Source organism: Meles meles, chromosome 16 (assembly GCF_922984935.1).
Source record: "Meles meles chromosome 16, mMelMel3.1 paternal haplotype, whole genome shotgun sequence".
Lineage (NCBI taxonomy): Eukaryota > Metazoa > Chordata > Mammalia > Carnivora > Mustelidae > Meles > Meles meles.
In genome coordinates this window covers 66,262,250-66,287,682 of record NC_060081.1, presented here as the reverse complement: position 1 = coordinate 66,287,682, position 25,433 = coordinate 66,262,250, and the positions used below count along the sequence as shown (strand labels likewise).

At 48.6% G+C, this 25,433-nt stretch overlaps 1 protein-coding gene across 13 annotated transcripts in view; it reads left to right on the top strand.

Annotated features, from left to right (window-relative positions):
* The first annotated feature begins 15,657 nt into the window (after positions 1-15,657).
* PTPRT (protein tyrosine phosphatase receptor type T) overlaps positions 15,658-25,433 on the top strand; it is a 1,093,025-nt gene continuing 1,083,249 nt past the window's right edge. For all 13 annotated transcript variants that reach the window (XM_045981319.1, XM_045981314.1, XM_045981318.1 and 10 more), the window contains exon 1: positions 15,658-15,766. In XM_045981319.1, coding sequence (XP_045837275.1) covers positions 15,679-15,766 — 88 coding nt within the window. In that variant the 5' untranslated portion in view covers positions 15,658-15,678. The remainder of the gene's footprint in view (positions 15,767-25,433) is intronic.

Sequence of the window (25,433 nt, the reverse complement as noted above, 5' to 3'; positions counted from 1 at the left end):
AATTTTTTGCATCTTGCCTGTCTCACTTTCTGGGGGTTATTTCCTACCATAATGGTCCAGGATCGATACAAATGTCTTTAAAGAAAAAAATTTTTTTTCGTCAGTACCTGCAACAAATGAATCACACAGACAATTTGCTACAATGGGCTTTTCTTTTTGTGCAAAGGCAAGAAATCCTGAGTGAGGAAGCTCAGACTTCACCAACCTCCTGGTTCTGAAATTACTCATCAAGACATGAAACAAAATTGAAAAATCAGAGAGATCTAGTTTGAAGGAAAAAGAATGGTTGATGGCCTGGGAACCAAGTAAGTACTCATTTTGCCTTTGTGCCATTGGATGGAGATGCTTGGATCAAAAGAGGACTTGGAAACGTCAAGAAATTGACAAGTGGGGCTAAAAGACACAGGCAACGTGTTTATCATACCAAAAAAAAAAAAAAAAAGGCACACATCTGGAGTGTCAGCAGTGGTCCTCAGCCCAAAGAGCCTCTTGCCATAACAAACTCATTGACAAGAACTGTCATTGACTCTGCTTTATCTTCCGTGTGCTACTAAGAGGGCGCATTCCAAGTGCATCCTACGTAAATTGAGGTTTGCTTCCTGACCTGGGAGATCAATTCTCTGTCAAAGAGAGCTGGCTGATGGATCACCGTGTGACTGCCACTGCATTGAAAATAACATCAACTACCTTCTCAAACACACTTCTGAATTACATGCTGGATCTCCAAAGAGGAGGTTATAGATGAATCTGTGTAGCTCTCCAACCTGCCTGTCTTACAAAATCAAGTAAATGAGGCTGGTGCTCAGTGTTCTGGGTTGTTACCCCAGCCAGAAGCAGCAGAGTGTCAGGGTTAATTGCACAGATTTTGGAGCCTGGTTGGCTGGGTTTGAGCCAGGATCCATCTGCCTCTTGTGAGCTCTGTGGCCTTGGGCAAATTATTTAACCTCTCTGTTTCAGTTTTCCCGGCTTTCAAATAAGGATAACAATATGGTACCTCCTTTCCCTCCCTCCCTTGGCAGTATCTTAATCTTCCTCTCTCAGGAGCAGACCTGGAGACATGGATTTAAGAGCAAGAAGTTAATTGGGAGGTAAAGGTAGATGAAAAGGAAAGGAAGACAGGACAGAGAATGGCCGAGACACAGCGAGTTACCAAGCAAGCCACCACTGCGGGAGACCGGGACTGAATCCTGCAGGGGAGCCCTGGGAGATGTGTCTGGATGTGCAGGGGGGCAGACCATTTCAAAGATTAGACTAGTTAATTATTGTGAAACACTCAGCAGAGTTTTCCCTGGGACCTCCAAGAGCTTGATTAGCGCTGAAGCTACATGGCCTGTTCTTTGGGACCCTTCTTAGCTCAGGATTTTAACTTTTGCTTTTTTCGTTTTGTTTTTTTTTTTTTCCCTTTGGGACAGCGAGCCATGGTAAGGAGCTTGGTACTGTAATGGTAGCCAAATGGATATCAGGTTTTCTCAAAGATGACTGCACATCTGTGAAATGGGTTTGGCGATAGAGCTGCCTCCATCAGGGGGAGTATCATCAGGTCGTGGCCTGTGGGACAAATACCTGCCAATCCGTTAGAGTTGTGGGGACATGATCAGCACCTCGTTCAGTCCTGGAGGCCACCAACGCCCAGAGTCTTAGTAGCGTCAGAGGAATGAACACCTGTGTCCTCTCTCCTCTCCACTGGGCCTGTGCTATGCACTCATCAAAGGCAGGCACAAGCTGGATGGCAGTCACCTCTGTGTCATCAGAGCTGAATACAGGACACTGCACTGAGAAGTGAAGACACGAACAGATTAACAGCTTGATCCCACACATATTATGTCTGCAGGTTCACCTTGATGGGAAATATTGGCTTCCTCCTACTTAACATCTTCTCAGCTCCTTGAAACTTATCTTGCTCTCTGGAGTCAGAAATAACCCCTCTCCTCTAACTTCTTGGACACTTCGTGTCTCTTCCCAGTGCATCACATTCTGCCCCGCAGAGTGGTAATTTGTGTATGTGTCAGAACTTGTCACCCTTCCCTCAAATGCCTCTGATGGCTTCCGAGCACATTTAGGATACTCTGCGTGTTCTGACCTGGCCTATGAGGCTCTGTGTGCTCTAAGCCCTAAATCTCTCCCTGGCGAGCTCACTTACCCTTTTCTCTTACCCTCCTCTTCTCCAGCCACAGCGGTCTCATAGCTATTCCTTGCATGTGTCATGCCTGGTCCTGCCTCAGGCCCTTGGCACTTGCTTTTCCCTAGGACTCCAGTCTACCTTCTGCCTTCAGATCACTTGTTCCATTGACTCAGATCCCTGCTCAAATGTCGTTACCTTAGAAAGTTTTTCCCTCACCAATGTATCTTAAAAAGCGTGTGTACCACCACATTCATCTGCTTTATATTTTTTTCCACATTACACATTTTTTTGCTTGTCCTGACTGCCCCCTCCACCCACAAAAATGCAAACTCTTTCAGGTCAGGGACTTTGTTATATTTAGTGTGGTATCTTAGACTCCCACAACAATGACTGGCACTTAAGACATTAGCAAATATTTGTTGAATAAATGCATAAGAATTATTGTCCCATTTTAGACACAGGATAACTGAATCCTGTAATTGAAGAGAGTTGTATGTGGAACATAGCTTTTTGTCTACATACCATTGTATCACATCCGCTGCATACAGACACTTTAATCTTTATCACAATAAGTTTGTTTATACCTAGGGAACTGAGGCACAGAGAAGTTGCCTAACTTGCCCAAGATCATGCAGTCAGGGGACAGCAGAGCAAGGATTCAAACCAGATAATCTAGCACCAGGGTTCATGTTCTTCACCCATGTGCTGTGCTCTCAGAAACAGACAAGAAGGAACTCTCTGTGGGTTGTCAGAGGAACCGTCAAGGGAACAAATGGAAAACTTTCCATCAACTGTCCCAATGCTGACTGAAAATGTCTCCTGTGGGAAACATTTGGGATCTCCAACACTCACCCCTGGTCAGAAGCTAGGGGTGGGTGTTGGGAGCTAGGCTGGAGGTGAGGAAAGCCATCAAGCCCACACAGGGTGCGTGCTTGAGGAGATAATCTCACCACTGTGTCTGCAGAGAGGCTTGGGGCATGACTTACCATGTCAGTAAAAGTGGATAATATCTCTGCTTCCAGAATATTCTGACATCATCATCCAAATAGACCCGTCTGTGCGCTACCATCTAAGCAAGGCATCCTTTCCCTAGGAAACTCCTTGAAGACAGTACCTCATACAGGGCCCCAGGCGTCCGTGAGATGCTTAATAAACACTCCATAGCCGGGAGGACTTTTTTCCCATCCAAAGGCAGACATTGATTTAGGACACACCTATCTCCTTGAACAAGTCTCATGCTATCCCACTCCTAATCTAATCTCTTCCCATCTGAAGAGACCCCAAACCAGTGTCTGACTGTTTTCTCAGCTTCAAATATGATCAAAGCCCTTCCATGCTCATAAAGTTTCCCTGGACTTATATTGTCTCAGGAAAAATTCCAGTGGTGTCTGTACTTAAAAAAAAAAAAAAGTCTCATATTGCTATAGAATACAGCACTTGACAGAGGTCCAGGGACTAGCTATCATATCCCCCTCTATCTTTTCCCCTGTTAATTTTACAGAGTTCTGATAAGGGGAAGGCAATTAGCCAAGGATGCAGTGGGTCGGTGCTGGGAGCAGACCTGAAGCCCGGTATCTTAACGGCCAGTCCAGCGGTCCATCCTCTGTGAGCACTGCGGGGCTCCACGATGTAGCTTACGAAGTCACAGAGAATAGCTCTCTGTTTGAAGGCAGTTGAAATTGCCCCTCCCCGGTCATGGTAAGTGCTTCCATACAGTTTTCTCCTTCTTTGGCCTCTGATCCTTAGGCTAGATAATTAACCAGGCTTTTGAATAATTAAAATAATTTCAAAATGCCTTTGTATCTGTGAAATTCGCTCTGGTAATTACTGCCTTATCAAGAGCCTGATCCCGCAGACTGGAATACTTTTCCAACAGATAGGAAGTGTTTTCACTTGTGGCTGTGTGATTCAGAAGTTGTGGAAGGAGCATTTGTTATGTGAGCCAGTCCCTTTGAAGATGAATAGTACTGACTCTTGACTCCATAATCTCCACAGAATCCCCTTTCATTCGTAGATTTCTTAACAAGACACAGCATATCTCATTCTTTGCCTTCAGAACCTGCTGTAAGATATGATCATTAGTTAAAATATCGGATTGACTTCTCCAAACTGGATTCTGCACTCGGGCCTTGCTGAGCCTGGCTTCCAAATGGAGCATCCACTTTTCAATTAAAAACAAAAAAACAAAAAAACTCCTGTGGCAGCAGAGTGAGTAACAGGCTTGCTTTTCTTGAGTTACTTACCTGGTCCTTCCTGACCCAGCCAATACCCAGTGCTGAGCCCTAAGACCCAATGTTCTGTCCCTGGAGTCCCACGATGTCTTGGTCATGTCTCCCTAATGGGTGTTTTGAAACTCAGATCCAGGATGCCAAGGCTGACAACTTCATACTGGATTCAGGGGGCTTTCCAGAAATCTGGTGAACAGTCCCTGCAAGTAGACTCAATAGAAGGACCAACTACTTGACCGGGGCCCCTTAAATACTTCATGACCAAGAAAAGGACCAGTTACAGCATCTGGGGAGGGAAGGACCTGTGGGGGTGGTATTCATGGGGTCATACAAGGGAGACATTATTTTATGGTGGTGAAGAGCACATGCTCTAGGTTAGACAATCAGGGAGTTGTGTTTTCTTGGGCTCCTGTTTTTCAGCTGGGTTTGGCCAGAAGCAAAGAAGTAGCCACCTTGGTTTTAGCTTCCTCTGGACACAGTTGCCATGGTTCCAATGTCCATGTATTACCATAATCTGAGGCTTCTAGTACCTTTGTCCCTCTGCCTTAAGAGTGGCAGTAGCTTCTTGCTCTTGTGTATTTCTGAGTTAAGTTCCCGTCCCTTGTTGGTCTCTCAGGTCCCGCATCTCCTCTATAGCCAATTACCTAAATTAAATTCCCTCTGTTGTAAATACTCAAAGCAGGTTCTGTCTTCCTGATACCATGGTATGATGGAGTAAGCCAGTGTCTCTGCTCTTTGGCTTCAGTGAATTTGAGACAGGTCCCTGTCACAGTCTCGGGAGTCTGGACTCAAGCAGGCATTAACAGGCAAAAACGTAGCTATGAGACCCTGAGCTCTTACTATATGCCTGGCACAGCGCTAGTGCATGGTGTACATTATAGGATCCATGCACTCAGAATCGTAATCTGTTTTGTAGATGCAGGAGTGGAGACACAGACTCTTTAATTTTATCCCCACCTGGTTTCTTTCCTTTACATGGAAACCCAGTCAAAACCAGCTGCTGCTTTAAGTAAGGAGGAGAGCCCTAGAGGTATGTCAAGGCTCAGAGCTGGCAGGACAAGAAAGGAGGTGAGGAATGACAAAAGGGAAGTCTGGGTGCTATTTCTTGAGCAGCCTCGAGGTGTAACGTGCTTCTCCCAAGTCAGAGTGTAAGGCGTGAAGGGAGCTCCATGTATCTGAACTACAGGCATCTCCAGTAACCGATTCAAGTCAAGTGCTTGCTGCTAATTGCACACACGTTTTGCTAAAGGTAGTAAGTAGGAATCATTCACGTGTCCTTAGAGACCACGACACTATTCAGTATTCATGGCAAATAGATCACTGGGCTTCATAAGAGGATCATTTTAAAACAAAGCTTGGTCAGCTGTTTAATAATTTACTGATAGTGACAGCAGGGAGAATATCTAATAACCAGTGAGATTGGTTTTCAAATAGAAAATAAATTCATGTTCGAAGAGTTACAGGAGAAGGAAGAGGGGAAGGAGGGGGAAGCATTACCAGCAGTAAGGAAGTATTTAACATTTGTCTGCTCCTGATTTTTTTTTTTTTTTTGAATCCTATCAGAGGGAGAAATCTGATTATTGAGAGGTCACAAAATTCCATACATTTATATTTTGAAACATTCATGGGCCCTTAATATTCTTCTCACAGGAAACAAGAATTATGCCGAAGTCTGGTTTTTCAAAGCAGAGGCCCTGACCCACCTGAGCACTGAGGAGGATCTGCCTTTGTTAATCTGGGGGCTTTTGGGGCTACATTGTCTCCGTTATCACCTGTCAGTTCCTCTAAGGGTAGGTAAGGCCTGAAAATTTTTTAAAAACCCCGAAGGCTTCAGAAAACAAAGTCAACCCAGACTATAACAGCACATTCTCGTGCTCTGGGGAGAACCTAGGTGGGAACTTACTGCAAAGGAGCCGGCTTCTGGCTAAACGGAATTTATTTCTGTTTACTACCAAGCTCTGTTGAAAAGTCTGTAAAATGAAAAGGTTTTAGAGATGGCTGGGCTCGGTGTTCCCTGCTCATTCCAACATTCTTGGTTTACGGTTGGAGACATGATTACCGTGATTTTAAAAGGGTCCAGGACAGGTTGAGAGGAAGACACAGCCTCAGACCAGCATCCATCCTCAACCACCAAACCTCCTCGTGCCTTACCTCCCTCCCCTGTACATTAGGAATAATGAGAACTGTAGCGTGGATCCTGCTCAGGGGACTTTCAGCTGTGGGCTTGGCCCATGGTAAATGCACCTTCAGACATTTCAGAAAGGCAGAAGCAACACCAAAGGGGAAAAACCCTCAAGATTATCCATCGTTAAGCTTCAGAGGCAGACAGTGATGAATGGTATTTTTGGGTAAAGCAGCACCTCTCCCCCCCCCCCAAACCGCCCTTCAGCCCCCTTCCCAAGGCACTGGGCACACTCTGTCCTCAAACCAATCCCTAAATTTGCTGCTCTGGAGACAGGCTTCCAGATAAGACAAATGATTTCTGTGTTCCCAGGTGGTATTTTCTGTGGTTTTACATTCCAAGATTGTCCCCTCCATTCTTCACGTTCATCTCAACAAACTCACCCTCATTCTGCCTTGAGTTATTAGCATTTTTTAAGCTTGTAGAAATAATGATTTATCAACGTTTTATCTGACACGAGAATGGCTTGAATAAACGTGAGCAGTCTGGCCTGTCAAGCCAACGAAAGATCTCGGGGGCGCTGGGGAGTCTTCTCCCATGACCCAGCGTGGTTCCAGGGGTGGCGAGGGGGTTCTTGGGGCTGAAGTTTGTGGCTATCATTTTGGGTGAAATCCTTTCTTGTGCAGTGGAGTAAAATATTTCTTCAACAGCCGTCCTTTTCTGAAACTGAAAGAACTAATATTTATTCCATGGGATTGGCTGTGGAGTAGCTCACTGGTTGAAAATACTTTGAGGCTAACACTTAGGCCTTAGTACAGAAGAAGTGCAGGTTGTGTAAAACTTACAGGGTCTCTGTGGGTATCAGGGGTTGAATAGAGTGTCAGAGGGAGTGGAGAAGGAGTTTAAGCAGAGGGCAGACCCTGGGTAAGTAGTTAGGTCTGCAGACCACTTATTAAAGGGGTTTATGAACATTGTGAGGTGGACAGAGGTTATCTGACTCCCCAACATCCTTTAGAGAAAACACTCCTTCCCCACTCCCTTTGGTCTTCATGGGGCTGTCAGTTATGGTGACCATCCCCTATATGGAGGAGTAGACAAATGGCCAACACTGGCCAATTACAGTACTGCCCTCCTTACCACTTCCCTGGTCAAATCAATTGTTTCAGGAAATGGATGTGACCCAAATCAGCCAGGGTCTTCACTAGAGTTTGGTAGGAGTGTTGCAGAAGGTTCTTCCCCACCCCCCCCCCCCTTTTCTGAGGATGCTAGCCATGAGAGCTATATATGGAGTGGTTATTGCCCAGTTTCCCTGACTGCCCACTGACAGAAACACCACTGAAAGATGGAGAGACAAAGAGGTAGCCGAACACCTGGATGCAGCTGTGCCTGAAGGTGCTCATGGGTTGCTCACCTAAATAAGCCACTGGATTACTTTTTTTTCTTAAGCTTGTTTAAGCTAGATATGTCATTTGTAAGAAAAAGAGTTTTTCCTGCAATACAATGTGTGTTTATGTTCTAGACTTGGTATTCATCCTCCAAGCCCTTATAGGTTTCAGAGACACAAAAATGGGTAAGATGCCGACCTGGCCTCAGTAGGCTCAGAGTTGTACCTGGAGGCTTCAGTTCCCTCATTCCTAACACTGTATCAGCCTTCTACAAACTTCATGTGCCCTAGAATCCCCTGGTGTGCAAATTAAAAGGGATTCTGACTCAACTGCATGAGGAATGAACAAACAGCTCCCCAGATTGGCGCTGGAGTGGGTGTGTCCCAGGGACCCATGTTGGGAAATGTGCTGTCCACTTACCCACCTCTGATCCGCGATGATCCTTTCCTTGCATGCGGGGATTCCTTGAGATGGGCAAGGCGGTGGGGCATCTTTATAAGGGTTTAAGAATATGAAGGGGGTAGAGCTCTGTGTTGCCCCCGCCCAATCCACCACCCTCAGTTTTTTCTTAGATGATTCATATCTCACCCACCCAGAGGTGGAGAGACTCCAAGGGAGGAGCCCTGGCAGTGGTTCTTAGTGGAAATACTAGGGAGATTTAAAAAAATACCATTGCCTGGCTCCTGTTCAAATAACACCAGGGCTGAGTAGGGGGTGCCACAGGTGATGCTAACCGGCAGAAGGATTGAGAACCGTTGCCGCAGAAACCTGGCTGTCCTGTAGGAGCCCAGGAATGACCGGGCTCTGGAATCTCCCCACGAAGGCCCTCCCGTCAACCTGCTTTGACTGGGGCAGCACCCAAAGGCTGGACTCTAGCGGCTGAAGTTCTGTTACTGTCAGGGGCCTTGTTTTGATGGTGGGTGGGAGGTCCCCAGTACCTTCTCCAAATAAACTGATAAAATAAGAAATGAATGAGAGTAAAATACCCAGCCCAGATGATCACAAAATATAATAAACATAAGCAAATAAGGAATATTCCTAAGGGAGGGGGCGATGCAGAGAAACATGAAAGTTTATTAGAAATCAAGAATTCTGATGAAGCCTGTCCCGTCAACATCAGGTCTGGAGGAAGTTTAAAACATTTCTTTAAAAAATGAGACACTCTTTTTGTACCATTTCTGTTTCAAAACTCTTGGTGCCGTTTGTTTTTCTCAGAAGTCCGGCATCCGTTGTTCCTGGGACTTGGGCCCCATCTGGAGGAGGCTCTGCATGGTGAGCAGACAGACCCGTCAAGCCTGTAGAGCTTTTCTTCTGGATCTTTTCTGGCAGGGACAGGCCTGTGGCGGCTCTGAGCCTGGGCCAGTGCTACCAGCAGTCTGACCACCATGTAGACTCTACTGCTTTCATGCTGGCCGGGACAGATGACCCTGTGATGGGCTTCCCTGCGACCCCACCCCGTGCACCATCTGATAAAAGAGAAAACTTCCAAGCTCTTCCCTCAGGTTTTGGGTTCATCAGTTGGGCAGTGACTGAGCAGTAGAGCTCCAGGTGGTTCCTAGGATCAGGGACAGTTGGGAAATGTCACCTGGGACACATCTCACCTGTGAGTCTTGCTCCGGCTCTTCTGATGAACCGACTTTCTCATACGGATTGATAGATGGGCCAGTGAACCTCCGTGTCTGAAAACCACTCATCCTGAGCTCCTCTTTTACCCCGGCAGGCAAATTTGGCCCTCGTCCCCGCCAGCTATTGAGTGCTTACTGTATGCATGCCAGGGCTTGGCTTGGAGGGCACGGCAGTGTGTAAGACAGTCCTAGGAGCCCCAGATGCTGCCACCCTCTTGAGAAGGCAGCTCTGCCAATGGCGCTGTGGGATCAGAGATCACGAATTCTTCCCTGCCCACTACACACCTGCCCAAGGCTGAATGCTGAGGATTTGGAGGCCTAGATAGGGAGATGAGAAGATTAGGATTTGGAATTTGGCACTCCAGAGAGAAGGAATGACATAGGCAAAGGCTCCAAGGGGCCTGGAGTAGAGGGTGCGTGTCATGGAGTTGGGACAGAGGGAGCCACTGCTCACAGCACCTTGACCCTTTTGGCCCATCCCAACCTCTCAGAATGTGTAGACTCTTTCTTCACTCTGAGCAGTCCCTGCCCCTGGGACCCAGGATGCCCTTCTTTCCTTCTCTATCTGGTGAGGTCTCCATGCGGGGCAAGTTTCGAGGGAATTAAAGTTAAGGTGGGTTGAGAAAGGCAGGCTAAATCCAGCCAGTGGAAGGTCTTGTTGGCCATGTTTAGGATTTCGAACTTTATTCGGAGGGCGATGCGGCATTCATGAATGGCGTGAAGCTGCTGAGGGGAAAGACAGTGGGGTGATGGTGTCCTTGAACAATGGCTCTGGCTGCTTTGTGTTGGTGAGTTGGGGGGATGAGCCTGGAAGCAGAGAGGGGCTGGCTGAAGTTTAAGTCAATCTTGCAGTAGGGCAGAGAAGTGGGCAGAGAAGCAACAGGTTCACTCTGGCTCAGACTGGTGAGCCCATCCCTGCCTGGATCCTCCTGAACCTGGGTCTGGAGGGGCCGAGAGTCTGGGGACCTTAGTGCTCATGTGTAGCTTCAGGACACATGGCTTTTCTGTGGCTTCAGAGAACTACGCTGCTGGGAGGAAGAGGTCAAGGTTGGAGCCATATCTGAGTCAGGATCGATGTGCCTAAGGATCGATGTGCATTATTCAGACCTTGACAGAACTACCCTGTCTCCCAGTGGGCTGGTGCGACCTCCCCATGTGGGCTGACTGTGGGCTCCTATGGGCAGGGTTATGGGATCTTGGTACCCCACTCCTCAGCATGAGGCTGGATGCAGGTTAGAGACAAATCACCCATGGTGGGTACGTGGCACACATCACTTAGTGTTGTTTTGTATATATTTTTTTTAATTAAAAGAAACAGCTATTTGGCAGATCCTACTTAGGCAAAAAGAGAGATGTGGTCCTCGCATTAAATCCAGGGCATCCCAAGCACGGAGGTCGACTTGCCAATAGTCTGAACCATGCGCTGGTGTTTTGGCCCGAGGACGAAGCAGCTGGCTGTCTGTGCTGTGTTGCCGACCAGGTGTCTGTAATAGTTGGCCTGGAATCAAGGCTGGGGTGGTATGTTAGTTCAAGACTTGCAAGTAGGAAAGAAAGGAAAGGAAATGATCTCTTGAGTGGGCCAGGTCCTATTCTAGATGTTTTCACATCCATTAACTCATGTAATTCTCACTCAGCTTGGCGAGGTGGGAATAATCACCCCAATTTCACAGATGGGGAAACAGAACTGGAGAGGGAAAGTGACGAGTTCGTGGTCACCTGGGTGGTAAACGGAGGCGTGGGGCATGTGGGCAGGTGTGAGGCCTCACCCCAAAGAGGGGTGTTACCAAAATACAGCATGTCCAGGAAGATGAACCAGATGGCGGAGACCAGGAATCATATAGGAAGCAGCAGCGTGTAAGGAATCGAGAATGTTAACCTAGAGCACACCAGCGTCCAAATGAGTCCCCTGGAAGTGGGTCCAGGCTCTTCCCATGTGTTCCCAGAGAGAGGAGCCAACTGCGAAGGGAGGAGATTTACAGAGTGGGAGTGTTGGTTCAGCTCAAGGGAAATCTTTCTAACCACCAGCGCCTCAAGCTGAAAACGATTCCTTCCTGAAGTCCTGCTTTGGGACACAGCCGTGTTATTGGATAATGCGTGTTTTCACGGAACAAAACGGCTGGACCACGAGGTTACACTTGAAAGCTACTCATGGTTTCTAAGTTGCATTCGGGTTGTTTATAGTTGCGTGTCTTGACAGACAGCATTAATGCATACTAATATTTGTGCCATGGAACACTATTCAAGCCAGAACTACTACTGGTCTGAGTCTGTGATGTGTGCAAAGCCACTCGCTAATAGAAAGGTTAACTTGTATGTTTGAATTATTGATGGTTGCTTGTTACTAATTTTTTTTCTTCAGAAAGGAGGAAATTATTAATGAAGAGATCATTGCCAATGTGTCTGACGTCTATTAATGGTTTCGTCTTGCAACCAGATTAAGAGAGACAGCTGGCCCATGAATTTATGTGTAGAGGCGGCTCCAAATGTGCCGACAGCTCGGGGGGAAGGTGGACCTCCAGGCAGTGGGGCCTGGGCACTGGCATGGGTGGCAGGTGAGGGGTCCTCTCCTGGCTGCTATGGCCTCATCGAGGGGACGTCAAAGGCCTTGCTGCACAAGGGCTATCATTCGGCTGAGAACTTTCCAATGGCTGTGTTCCCACGAGAGCCCATCGGCACCTCTGCTGTGCCCCGTCACAGACGCACATTCATCATGGGTGTTTTAGGTTGGCGGTTTTCAACTTGAGTGTGCATCAGATTCACCTGGGAGGCTGGTTAAAACACAGATTCCTGGGCCCCAGCTCCACCGTTTCTGCCTGGGTAGGTCCAGAGGAGGGCCTGAGACTCTGCATTTCTGACACATTGCCAGGTGACACTGATACCACTGGTCTGAAGACCACAATTTGAGAACCAGGTCTAGACCGCTGATGGTCAGATTGTGCTGTGAGACTGCCTCTACAGGAGGGGCTGGCAAACTATTTCGGTCAAGGGCAAGGATAGTAATTATTTTCAGATGTGGGCCACAGGATCTCTGTCACAATCACTAAACTCTGCCTCTGTAGTCCAGAGAACAGTCATAGGCAATATGTAAACAAATATGCAGGATTGTGTTCCAATAAAACTTTATTTATAGAAAAAACAGTCGGGGCCGGGTTTGGCCCAGTGGTGGTAGTTGGCTGACCCCCTGCTCCACAGCTGCGGTGTCTAACAGAGCTTTTGCAAAAAGCAACCATAGGCAGTACACAAATGAATAGCGTGGCTGTGCCCCAATAAAACTTTATTTGTAAAAAAAAAGTGGTGAGTGGGTGAGATTTGGCTCATGGGCTATAGTTTGAGCAGCACTGTCTAACAATTTTCTTTCTGTAATGATGGAAATGTTTATATCTGCCAATATGGCAGCCGCCAGTCACAGGTGGCTACTGAGCTCTTAAAATGTGGTTTGTGCTACTGATGACTGAATTTCTAAATTTTATTTTATTTTTAAGATTTTATTTTTTTTAAGTAGTCTCTACACCCAACTTGGGGCTGGAACCCACAACCCCAAGGTCAAGAGTCACATGCTCCACTGACTGAGCCAGCCAGGTGCTCCTGAATTTTTAAATTTTAAATTTAAATGGCTAGTGGTACCCTGTGCCATAGCAAGAAGACAGAAGGCTCCAACGTGGCAGTCACTCCTCCCTGCCTCCCTACACAGGATCTTTGCCCTCGCTGAGCCTCAGTTTCTTGGTGTGTAAGATGGGCATAAAACAGTGGTTATATTACCAGGCTTTCCCTATGGGTAAGTGAGACACCATGGCCCAAGATGTCTTCCCCCTGATTCTCTGCTCCTCACAGGAGGACTGCTCACCTCTGTGGGCCAGGGAGGGGCTGGGGAGATGGAGGCCATTTCTGCATCTCCAGGTCCTTTACTGCTCTTCTCTTTGTCCAGTCTTTTCCACCAGACTGTAAACTTCATGAGAGAACAGACCACATCTATTGTAAGCTGCAAACCCACAGTCTTGCCATCCTGGACATATGGTGGGCAGCCAGTTCACTTGTTGAAAGAATGCTTGAGTGGTTCAAACTTCCCTGAAACTGTGCTCAGATTAAGAGATTTGCAGTTAAAATGTCTGACTGCTTCTGGCCCCCAAGAGAGCTGAAAGGGAAGCCACTGTTTAGATGGGGAAACTGATCCCAAAGTTCTCGTGGGGTTAAGGATAAAGTCATCCCGAGGACAAGAGGTCATCTTCTTGACTGGAATTGAAAGGAGATACAGGGCAGAGGGTCACTCCACAATTTCCAGACATCACAAACTCACCCCAGGCCCCAGCCTCCCCTCTTCAGTACTGACACTGACCTCAGCCCTGAGCCAGCGATGAGCATGTGGCCAGGTTTCCCCAGCTTCTCAGGCTGATGGAAGGCAGATGGGGAAAGGAGCCCCCCCCTTTTTTCCCAATCAGCAATGGGCTCTCAGCCAAAGTTTCCCAGAGATGCCTTAAGGACCAGTGTGAGTTTACCAGGGAGATGATGCAGGGAAGAGCCTTCTAGGTGGAGGGAACAGCAGGTGCAAAACCATGACGTGTGACTGGACACCAGAGCCTAGTCAGTCAGCAGCAAGTGAGAACATGCACTCCTGCAGGAATGGAGGGGATGGTTTCCAGGTGTGGAGGACAGCTGGGAAAGCATAGAGGGCCAGAGTTCACCCTGGGCAGGTACAGCCTGGTGCCAAGGTTGGAACCTGGTCCTGCTTCTCCAGCAGCATTCCTGTCCACTGAACATCAAGGGAACTGGAGGGGTGGGAGAGTGAGGCCTCCTGTTCTCTGCCACAGCCACTCAAACTGCAGCCTGAGGTTTCCCACTTTTGGAAACCCTAGCCATGCCTGACTTTCATATTTCTGCCCCATAGTCTGTCCAATCCAATCCTTGAAATCCCAGCAAGGAAGGTGGTGGGGGCGGGGGTGTGGAGGCTGCGCTGGAACAGAAGGGAGGCTTTGGCCAGGTTCACCAAGTATGAATTCCTGGAGCATTGCTTAGGTGTCCCTGTCCCCAGCTTTCACAGCCCAGGCTCCCAGCCAGGACCCAAGTGGCTCCAGATCTTGTCCATGAGATCCTGGCTCCCAGGAGAGCAGAGTCCCAGCCCCTGAGCTGCAAGGGACAGCTCGGACTCTGATCTGTGGTTTTAGGCTTTCATTTCCAACCAGGTCTTTGTTCAGACCGAGAAGAAAAAGGAAAAAAGCTACTCGGTTCTGTCTCTCGAGAACTGGAAAGGGGGAAGGCAGTGAGCGAGAGAGGGATGCCTCATGCCCAGTCTTCTCCCCCTCCCGCGTGGGGGTGGGGATGGGGGGAGATGGGGGTGAATAAGAGGGGTGCTTGGGTGGCCGAGGAGGCGCGATGCCCCCAGAAAAGCGTGTGTGTGTATGTGTGTGCGCGGGCGTACGGTGAGGGGGGGGGGGTGTCGACTCTTAGATGAAATTCTCCTCTCAGGGCGTGCCCCAGCCCCTTGCCGGCAGATGCCCGCCCAGCTTAGGGCAGAGACCCCTCCCCCCGTTCACCTGTCCCCTTCCCCCCCAATCCCAAGTTGAGACGGCCGCTCCCTCCCTTCCTCCTCTCCCACCCGGCCCCCACTCACCTGTTCCCCCACTCCGAGTTCACACGGCTGCTCCCCCTCTCCCGCCTCCCCCCCACCGCCCCCGGTACCTGCGCCCCAGCCGGGCAGACGATGCTTGGCGGCGCCGCGCGGCGCGGGGCGAGGAAGCCAGGACCCCGGCGCGCGTGGGGACGCGGGGGTGTAGCGCGGAGTGGGGGGCGGTGCTGAGTGTGGGAGAGCGACGGAGCCGGCGGCCCCGAGCCGGCCAGCCCCGGCGAGGGTGTGCGGGGGAGCCGGCGGGTGCCGGCCGCGGGCGTGTGCGGGGCGCGGGCGTGCGCGCGAGGGTGTGTGCGCGGCCCGGGCGGAGCGCCGGGCGGGCGGCGGCGGCGGCGGCGTTAGGACTCGGGGGACGCCGCCCCCCGCCCCCCGCCCCCGCCCCCCGCGTCCCGCCCCCGCCCAGCCGCCCGCCTCAGTTCGCGCGGCGCCTCGGCTCCGAGCGCAGCGGCGCCGGCTCCGGGAGCGCCGCGGAGACCCTGCGTGCGGCCGCGCCGGCGATGCGGGGCCGCCCCGCGCCCGCCCCAGTCCCGGCCCCGGCCCCCGCGGGAAGGGGCTGAGCCGCCCGCCGCCGCCCGGATGGCGAGCCTCGCCGCGCTCGCCCTCAGCCTGCTCCTTCGGCTGCAGCTGCCGCCGCTGCCCGGCGCCCGCGCACAGAGCGCCGCAGGTGAGTGCGCCCGCCGGGCCTCGCTCCCTCCCCGGCGCGCCCGCCGCCGCCGCGGGGCCCCGGGGGGAGAAAGTTGCGCGGGCTCGCGGTGGGGGGCGCGTCCCGAGGGCCCGAGCCGGCTCCCCGCCGCCCGCGCCGCCAGCTGCGTCCGGATGCGCCCGGGCCCGCGCGTCCCCCGGGCAGCCCGCGTTTGGCGAAGTTCCCCGCCCGACTTTCCTGGCGGTCCCCGGACTGGAGGAACTTTCGCGGTTGTTGCGAAAGGCTCCACTTGCTGCCTCCCACTTGTCGGAATCCGTGCCTGGAGTGTTTGGGGCGGCGAGACGGGAACCGGCACCGACGCCCGGGGTGGAGCGTTCGCTTCCCGCAGCTTCTGGGGCAGCGCGCGCTTTTCGCGGGGAGCGCTGGTCGCCGGCAGGCCGAGGCTGCCGGGGCGGTGTCTTGTCTTTTCTCCAGGGAGAGACCGCAAGCTCCAGACTTTGCTCTAAATACGCCGCGCCCCTCAGCTAGTCCTGAAGCAATCCGCTGAAGGCACCGTGGGGGTGTTGATGTTAACGACTGAGACAGCACTGCCTCCTTCCTAGCCCGTGTTTTTTAGCGAAGTGTATGGGCGCCCCAGTTAAGGCCCTTCAAGCAAGAGTGGCTTCGACCTGTGAGGCTGACTGTTCCCGAAAAGTTGTGGGGTGTTTGTTTTTTTTGTGGGAACATTCATATTTGGGTTTGGCCATAGGAAGGAGGTAAGCAGAGGTAGTTCTCAGTGTGGGGGGCTGGTGTGCTCCTAATGGTAAGTTGGAGTGCCCAGGAGACAGCCACCATCCTGGGTCTTACACTTCATCAAACCCCGCCCGCCGCAGGCCGCTTCCAGCTCCGAGCCCCCCAAGAGTGGGCGGCAGGTGGACGGAGAGAAGGGAAGGAGGGGCGTAGGTAGGCTTCCAAGTTCAACATCACCTTGAAGTTTCCGACCACCGATTGGCTTTGGTGGGACCACACGGAGCGGAGATTGCTGGGATCCCAGGGACAGGCCGAGATAAACAAGTGAGATTTAGGAAAAGATTAGTTTCGGATTGCTAAGTAACGGCGGTGCCCGTATATTACCATGAAGAAGCAAAGAAAGAAGGAAAAAAAAAAAGGTTTCACGGTGGAGTAGAAACCTCTTTAACAGGCTGCGTTTGAGGTTAGGAACCGCTGGAGCGACCTTCCAGTGGAAATGCACCGGCGTCTCTCTTGCGCCATACCAAAATGGGAACCCGGGATGGGAGTTTGTGAAGGGACAGCCTGTTTCCGTGGCTGGGAAGTTAGGTGACTAGGACGCTTCTTCCGAGGTGTGTGAGGCTGGAAGGTTGGGTTAGCAAGTGGATTAGCAGGCACCACGCCATTCTAAAGATGGTGTACAATTCCTGTTCGCAATTTGGGTCTGTATGAGGTGTGCTACAGAGGACAGAGGAGGAGGATGCTGGGGGCAGTCCTCGGGGCTCGGGAGTGATTTGTGACTTAAATTCTTACTTTCCTCCAGGGCCTGGCCGGCCTGCCCCGCATTAACAGTACTCACGTTGCCGCGGCGAAGCCTCCTTTCCCCCAGCCAACCCCCTCGCCCACCCCTCCAAATATTAAAAATATTCCGCCGCGGTTCTCGGGTAGCAAGCGGTAAAAGCCTGCTGGGTTGGGGAAGCTGTCCAACGCAGAGAGCGCGCTGCTCGCGCTGCTCCCACCAGGTGGCGCTCGCCCACAACTGTTAAAATGCAAATCGAGTTGCTTTCATCGCAGGAATAGAACTTCTTTTCAAATTTTAAATGAGTAATGTGTTTATTCAGCAGCCTTCTGTTAAAACATTTAGAGAGGTGTGGGGAGCAAGCACCTTTTCTTTGTTTGCTCTTTGGAACACAAGGGGAAGAAAAGCAATCCAGGACCACAGTTTGGGAAGATACCTACTCTGAAGGCTCCTCTGGTTTCTTTTGGTTCTACCCGAGCCGGTTGGCTTCTGCAACCGACTAGAGCATATATACGTTGCAAGTGACTGCGTTTGTTCCAGGGGCTCCTTAAACATGCGGGAGTAGCTTGAATGCGAGAGAGCCTCATTAATTTGTAAAAATGGGGATTTTCTGTGCATATCACAATTATCTGCTTTTTGGTTTAATGCTGACATCTTGGGCCATTTAAATTAGATTTTTTTTTTTTTTCCCAGACTTCTTCACAAAGATCTTCATTTGTAGATGCAGGAATTCTGCAAGTGTTGACTTTTTAAAGTGGATTTACCATCTTACTTTATTTCTAAATGCTGAAATTGCTGGACTCCAAATTAGTGCAAATATGACAATGTCTTGATTACCTTTAAAGTATCTTACTTAAAACTTTTGGCAAGTTTGGGTAAATAGTACATTTTAAAACTCGGTGGCGTGCTTTCCACATTGTTTTAATCTGAAAATTCCCAGTCTTAAAAGCACCTCAAATTTGTAAGCTTGCATCTGATACACAGTTAGGGTGATACGCTTTGCTGTAACATGTCGGTCACCGTGTCCAAAGGTCGGTGGTGAGAGCTTGTCATCAAAAGGCGGTTTCCTTCTTCCTACTCTAAGATGTGGTTCATGAGCCAGGGTGATGTTTGTAAAGAATGATAGTAAAAAAGCATTTGAAATCAGCTTGCTGAGAGTGTGGCAAAACATTTGGGATAGGGCAAGAGAGAAACAAACAAACAGATAAGGGGATAATTAGTCCATTTACTAGTGGATTTCAGACTCTGTACATTGAGAGCAAAAATGGATCGTAGAGGGGACCGGCTTGAGATTGCTGTTGTTAGCGATGTAGTCATTTAACTCGATTCTCATTGCCAGTTATCTCCGGGGAGCTGTTAGCAGTACAGTCAAATTTTATTTTCTCTCCTGGATTGTTTGATTTCTTTCCTAATAAAAGAATAATTAATGTGCAAACCTGGCTTGGATTCTGTTTCAGCAACAATCACAAACGCATCCACAATGGGAGCAGACCATTTTCTTGGGTAAAAACCTACTACCTTTCTGCTCTATTCCATTCCTTCTTGCTGGTCCCTAGCATAGCGCTTGCAGGCTTGCGGCTGCCGACTGTGACGGCATCCGCCGGAGTAGTGTAACTGTCACCTCTCAGAGCCACGATCACAGGACGGTACAGCATCCTTCCTTTAAGCATGGGCTACAGCACGTTGCTGTGGAAACAAGGGCAGTGGCATGTAGGCGGAGGGTCCTTCGTAAATATTTATTGTTGATGATGAAGCATCTGTGGCAACCTTCTTGGGGGCCTGGGGAGTTCATCTCGGGAGGCAGCCTGACTTAGGGAACTGAGTAAGAGCTTTGAAGTCTAAAGTCCTCCATGTGAATCCCACTCTGCCTCTTTCCAGCCATGTCAGCTTGGGAAAGTCATTTACCTTCTCCCGTCCCCAGGTTCTCCTCTGTAAAGTGAGGATAACTGTAGCTGCCTCATTGAATTTTGTGAAGACTAGAGATGATGTATGCAGAGTGAGTTGTTGGCCAGCAGCACACAGCAGTGCCTTATCCTAAAGGGGAGCCTGGTCTGTTACTTGGCCTTGGCATTGGTGTGTGGACACAGGTCAAGGGGGCATTGATGGTAAGCTCACTTATGAGTGGAAAATTACATGGCTGGGTTTTGGTGATGATGTTTAGTTTTTCCTGCTGGGGGGCACTTGATTTCCTGCAACTGCTTTTATTTTGTTTATTTTTATGGGGGGGGGCGTTGTGGAGAGGGAGGGGGAGAGGGAGAGAGAATCTTAAGGAGAGTCCATGCCCAATGCAGGGTGACTTGGGTCTTGATCTCACAGCCCTGAGATTGTGACCCAAGCTGAAATCAAGAGTCAGCCGCTTAACAGACTGAGACACCCCGGTGTCCCTGCAACTGCTTTTAGAAAGAGATTTAGTACCAAACATCTGACACTGATACATTTGGGTATTCAAGAGTTCAGATAGGGAATGTTTAGTTTTAAGCACATTTTACCTTTTAAATAAAAACCCAGATGGTTACCCATTGTAACAGGAGAGTGGGAATATCTTCTCTCCCTTCCTACCCCGTCCCTTACCTACTCTTTCTTGCCTTCCCTGCTCCATGTCCCTCTCTTCCCTGACGTAGAAATGCAGTGCCTGGTGCTCTGGAGGCAGCGGGAAGGTGGGAGATGCTTTGTGCACTTAATAAACAAGCAAAGAAAAAGTAAACATATAGAGGGCCGTGCATTCCAGTTTAAAAAAAAAAAAAGCTATGAGGGGCACCTGGGTGGCTCAGTGGGTTAAAGCCTCTGCTTTCGGCTCTGGTCATGATCCCAGGGTCCTGGGATCGAGCCCCGCATCTGGCTCTCTGCTCAGCGGGGAGCCTGCTTCCCTTCCTCTCTCTCTGGCTGCCTCTCTGCCTACCTGTGATCTCTGTCTGTCAAGTAAATAAATAAAATCTTTAAAAAAAAAAAAAAAGCTATGAGATTATTGAAAACAAACCATGTCCGACAAGTGTAATAGTATTTGCAAGCACATTACAGAATTGCAGAATTGGGGCTAGGAGACAACACCATGTAGATATCAGCAAATAGAGTGTCTCATGAAATGTTATAAAATGGGTTCAGATTGGTTGGCAGAGGAAGAAAACTGTGGCTTTAAAAAAAAAATAGATGATAACAATCAGATGCCATAGTGATTGGTGGTGTTGTATCCAGTCAGGCCGGGGTGGCAAGTTGGGCTCATGGGATTTAGCATTTGATGTGGTCTTGTTGGACACTCTTATTTGCCTGAGCAATGAGGACATGGGGATGGCAATGGCATTTATTTATTATTAGGAAGAATTGTAGTTCTAAAGATGATAGACCCAGGTGTATTCTAGGCATCCATCCTAAGAGACCTTCTGGAAGTCAACAGTGAAAAATGGGAATTTTGGGGAAAATGGGAAAATGTGTCAAAAAGGCAGAATGGTGAGAAGATGATAGGAACCATTCAGGAATGATGATCCTTTGGCCAGTTTTATCCCAGAATGTCAGCGTTATTTCCCTTGACCTACGCCAGTTATCTACATAGGCAAGAGCTCCTCAGAACCTTTACCAGACTGGCAGGTAACTAATAAACTGAAGGTAACTAATAAATTAACGTCCCCAGCATTACAGACTTAATTTTTTTTTCACACTGGAGTCAGGCTACTGAAGAATGTCACACACACACACACACACACACACACACACACCACACACACACCCTGGTGCCCAAGTGGAACAGATCTGAAATCTTTTTGATTTCTTGAATATTCAGCTTAAATTTTTTATTTAATGCTGGAGAGAATTAAAAATGGTGATGTCAGTTTGGCAGTTTCCTTAGAAAGTTAAACCTACATATACTATAGGTTCCAGCAAGTCCACTCGCAGGAGTATAGGCAACAGAAATGAAAACAGACAACCACACAAAGATACATACAGAATGTTCATCGCAGTGTAATTCACAGAAGCCCCCAAACTGGGAATAAGCCAGGTGTCCATTGACTAGGAATCCACCTAATGGAATGCCACGAGCAATGTAAAGGAATGAACTATTGATATATGTTACAACATTGATGAACCTCAAAAAACATACCAGGCAAAAGAAGCCAGATGCAAAAGACTATCTACTCCATAAACTATTCAGAAAAGGCAAATCTCTAGAGACAGAAAGCAGATCGGCGGCTGCCTGGGGCTGGCGGTAGGAGCGGGGATTTATAGCACGCGGGCACAAGAGAATATTTTGGAATGATGGAGAGATGGGAAAACCGGAAGAAGGTGGTGGTTGTATAACTCTACAAATCCTGGCGCCCTGGATATGAACTTGATAAGCTCTTACATCACTATTCTGAGCCTTTATTTCTGCATCTGTAAAATGGGCACCCCAGTGCCTCCCTCACTGCTGCAGGAGCCAGAGATAACATCTGTACATTGTCAAGCTGGGTGCCCGGCACGAACAGGCATTGCTATTACTTATCCCTTGTCATTCTCCAAAATAGGCTTTTGCATGAGTTATTTGCATGAGTTATTTTTTTTTCTTGTTTTCCTGGGGACTTTTTAGCCTGAGTTAAATCAATGAGCTAACATGTCTTACCTTTCATCAGTTTGGCAAAAAACGAAAAAGTTTTCGACGCAAGTTTTGTGACAAGGATCTGAGCAATTAGGTGGCTTTGTTCATTGTTGAGTAGTGAATAAGGAAGCAGCTTTTTTGGAGTGCTGATTTTATTAAAATTGCAGATGTGAATAGCTTGTATGTGGAGTATTTTGGTAGGGTATGGATTGGTGGGGGAGGGAGAGAATAGACCATTCATTCATTTTTTTCTTTCTCTTTAAGCCAGGATGTAGAAATGTAACAAAAGAGGAGCTGCTCCCTGGTATCAGGGGCAGATGCAACACCATTTTGGCTCTTTAGTTTCCTAACAGGGTGAACAGCTGCGAGAAGTGAGGCAATAGCTCCCAACCTGCGTTGTTTTTTTTTTGTTGTTTTTTCCCTTCCCTGCTTTTCTAGGGGTCTTCCGTCCGCATTCCAGAAGAACTTGGCACTGGCAGTCCATATGCTGCCCTTAAAAAGATGTTTACTAACTTCAGACTTCAGCCTCGTGAAGCTCATCCTCCTTCCAGGGAGGAAGCCGTGCTGACACCCCCCGCCCCCCATCTCCAGCTCCAGCTTCCCAGAACCCTGGGGAGCTTGTTTCCTCTCAGATCACCTTGGTTTTGCTTTACCCCTCTTATTTATTTATTTATTTATTTTTAAATCCCAGCAGTTCTGAAACTGATCACAGGCTCACAAAGCCAGTTCTCTTGGTCCTCCCAAAACTCATGCTGGGGGTTTACATTCTTTCCGAGTCCATTTGTCTCTTCGGAACCAAGCATGGATTCATGGATTCATGTCAGCAAAGAGAACTTTTTTTTAATTTTTTAAAGCTTTTATTTATTTATTTGACAGAGAGAGAGATCACAAGTAGGCAGAGAGACAGACAGAGGTGGGGAGGGAAGCAGGTTCCCTGCCGGGCAGAGAGCCCCATGTGGGGCTCGATCCCAGGACCCTGGGATCATGACCAGAGCTGAAGGCAGAGGCTTTAACCACTGAGCCACCCAGGCGCCCAGCGAGGAGAACTTTTTTAAGAGAGCTTGATGTTAGATCATCAGGCATGAGCCGTCTTGGATGCTCCGGACTTGCTCTTGTTGACTGTAATGACGACTTGTTTTTGCTGTCACAGGTTGGTCAGAGGAACTCCCGTTGATCCAGATCCTTCTTCAGTGCCTCTGGACGTCTTTGAGAGTGTCCTTATTTTTCTGTGACAACAAGCAGGCCCAGGTTCACCTCTAGGTTAAGTTTTCTGTCCCAAACATGTGGTCACGTATTTTTTATTTTAACGAGCTGTGGCTCCTTTTTGTGGAGACATCAGAGTCTGAGTTTTAGTGGAACTCTGGAAGAGAACGGAATAAAACAGGGGCGGGCAGTAATATTAGGGATAGAAAGATATTTTAATAGCATGCGTTTATTACTGCTTATCTCTTAGATTTTTTTAGGGTTGCTTTGGGCATGAGACTTATTGATCTAATTAAAAATAATTTTGTCACTGTCACTGCTTAGAGTATAGCCTTAAAGTTGATGCCAATGCTTCTTTTTTTCTTAAGGATCTCGCAGTCGGCCCCTCAGTGCCTGGGTCCAGATGAATTCACCTGTCAGTGTTTCTTAGGTACCAACTTTGTGAAAAGAAAAAAAAAAAAACACCCCCAAAACACACAAAAGCAAAACAAAACAAAACACCCCAATCCCATGTCCCTCTAAGGGAACTGTGTTAGTTACCTATTGCTGCATAACAAATTACATCCCTCACCGTTTCTTGGAGTCGGGAATCAGGGTGTGGCCCAACTGGCTTCTCTGGCTTTGGATCTCTCGGCAGGTTGCAGACAGGCTGTTGGCTGGGGCTCCAGGCCACTCAGCTGGAATGGAGAAGGCTCTGCTTCCAGCCTCACTGGCATGGTTGTGGTTGGAGTGAGGGGCTCAGTTCCTCACGAACTGTCAGCTAGAGGCTGCTCTGACTTCCTTGCTACAGGAGCCCCCCCATCCTGTCGTGGTCGCTGGCTCCATCAGAGCAAGCAGTTGACAGGGCAGGAGACGGCATGAGCAGCACAGAAGCCGGCCTTTTATAACCCAATTTTGGAAGAGACATCCCTCACTTTTGCCAGCGTCTGTGTGTCCAAGGTGGGTCCCTGGGTCTGGCCTCCTCGCAAGGGGAGGGAGTCAAATACAGGCTTGAAGGAAGTGGGGATCCTCAGGAGCCGTTTCAGGAGCTGCCTACTCCAGGAACCTCAAAAAACAGATCAGTGTAGGAAACCTTGTATCTTGGGTGAAAATACAAATATAACTTTTAAAGTGTGTGCAAATCTTTGAATTCTTTTTATTATCTCAGGAATCGGTGTCAGTTCAGTGTCAAGCTTTTGCTCTTAAAGGCCATTGAGTAGAGAGATTTATCGGCTCTGAATTGTTTTGGTCCACATCTTTAAAAAAAAAAAAGAGTTCATTAGGAGCATCAGAAAGTAGAAATGAATTAACATGAAGACCCGTCAGAAAACTTCTCAAACTTTAAGAAGTTGAAGGACTTAAAAAAAAAAAAAAAAGTTGAAGGACTATGAAGTTTTTTAAGACTATAAAACTTTTACACTAGGATCTAGGTTGCACAAGAACCAATTTGTAGCAAACACCAACAGATCAGGGCTACAATTTAGCTGGAAGTTCATATTTTTATTACATTTAGATATCCCAATTTTTAAAATTGGTACTTATTGTAGACCTTTTTGACCCACTTCCAGAGGGGCTTTTTTTTTATTGTCACATAAAATAAGCACGGAGAATTTACTAAGTTACAATGATTTAAAGGTTTAATGTAAATATACTGATAATTTTATGGATCAAAACACGTCTTCCTATACTCTCAGTTTTGACTGCTGTGGTAATAGGACGGTCATTCCAGAAGGAATTCAGTCAAGTATGTTTTTCAGGGTAGCGGTGCTTTGGAACCATAAGATCTTCCAGTGAAGGATGGTCTTATCGAAAATCAAAATGGGCTGAGCAGACGTTGGACTTTCTGGTGGGGACCTGCTCCGGGAATTTCCCTGGTTTTGTAGATGACCTGTTGCCTTGGCAGGTGGGAGGGGTGGTGCCAAGGCCCCCATTGTGTTGGCCAAGGTGGCATCTGCAGTTGGGCAGGAGGGTCACTGGTTTACTGTGGCCCTGATTCCCAGCCCTCGTGGACTCATTTCTACGAGGTGGTCCTGGGGAAGGAGGAAGCTAAGACACCTTGAGTTCACCCTTCATCGCCCTGGGGAAAATGTTTGTCTTTCTAACACTTTCAGGGACTTAGATTTTTGAGTACATTCTCATTTTTTAACTGTCATCTTCAGTCCTGCTGGGTCAGGCTGTGCAGAGTTGGGTGGCCAGGCACCCCAGTGTGAGGGAGGTGGGGGCCTAATTTCCCCAGGGGGTCTAGGTCACAGCTCCTGCACAGCCACACTCATGGGCCAGGGTCACAGCCTTTGTGCTGGTCCACTTTGCCAGTGTTGATTTCACAGTCATTTCCATGTCCACCCCTCTCCTAGTTCCAGATCCGGACCACCTGCTGTTTTCACTGCTAGTTTTTTTTTTATTCAGTGATTCTTCCCTGTGCTGACTGTTGT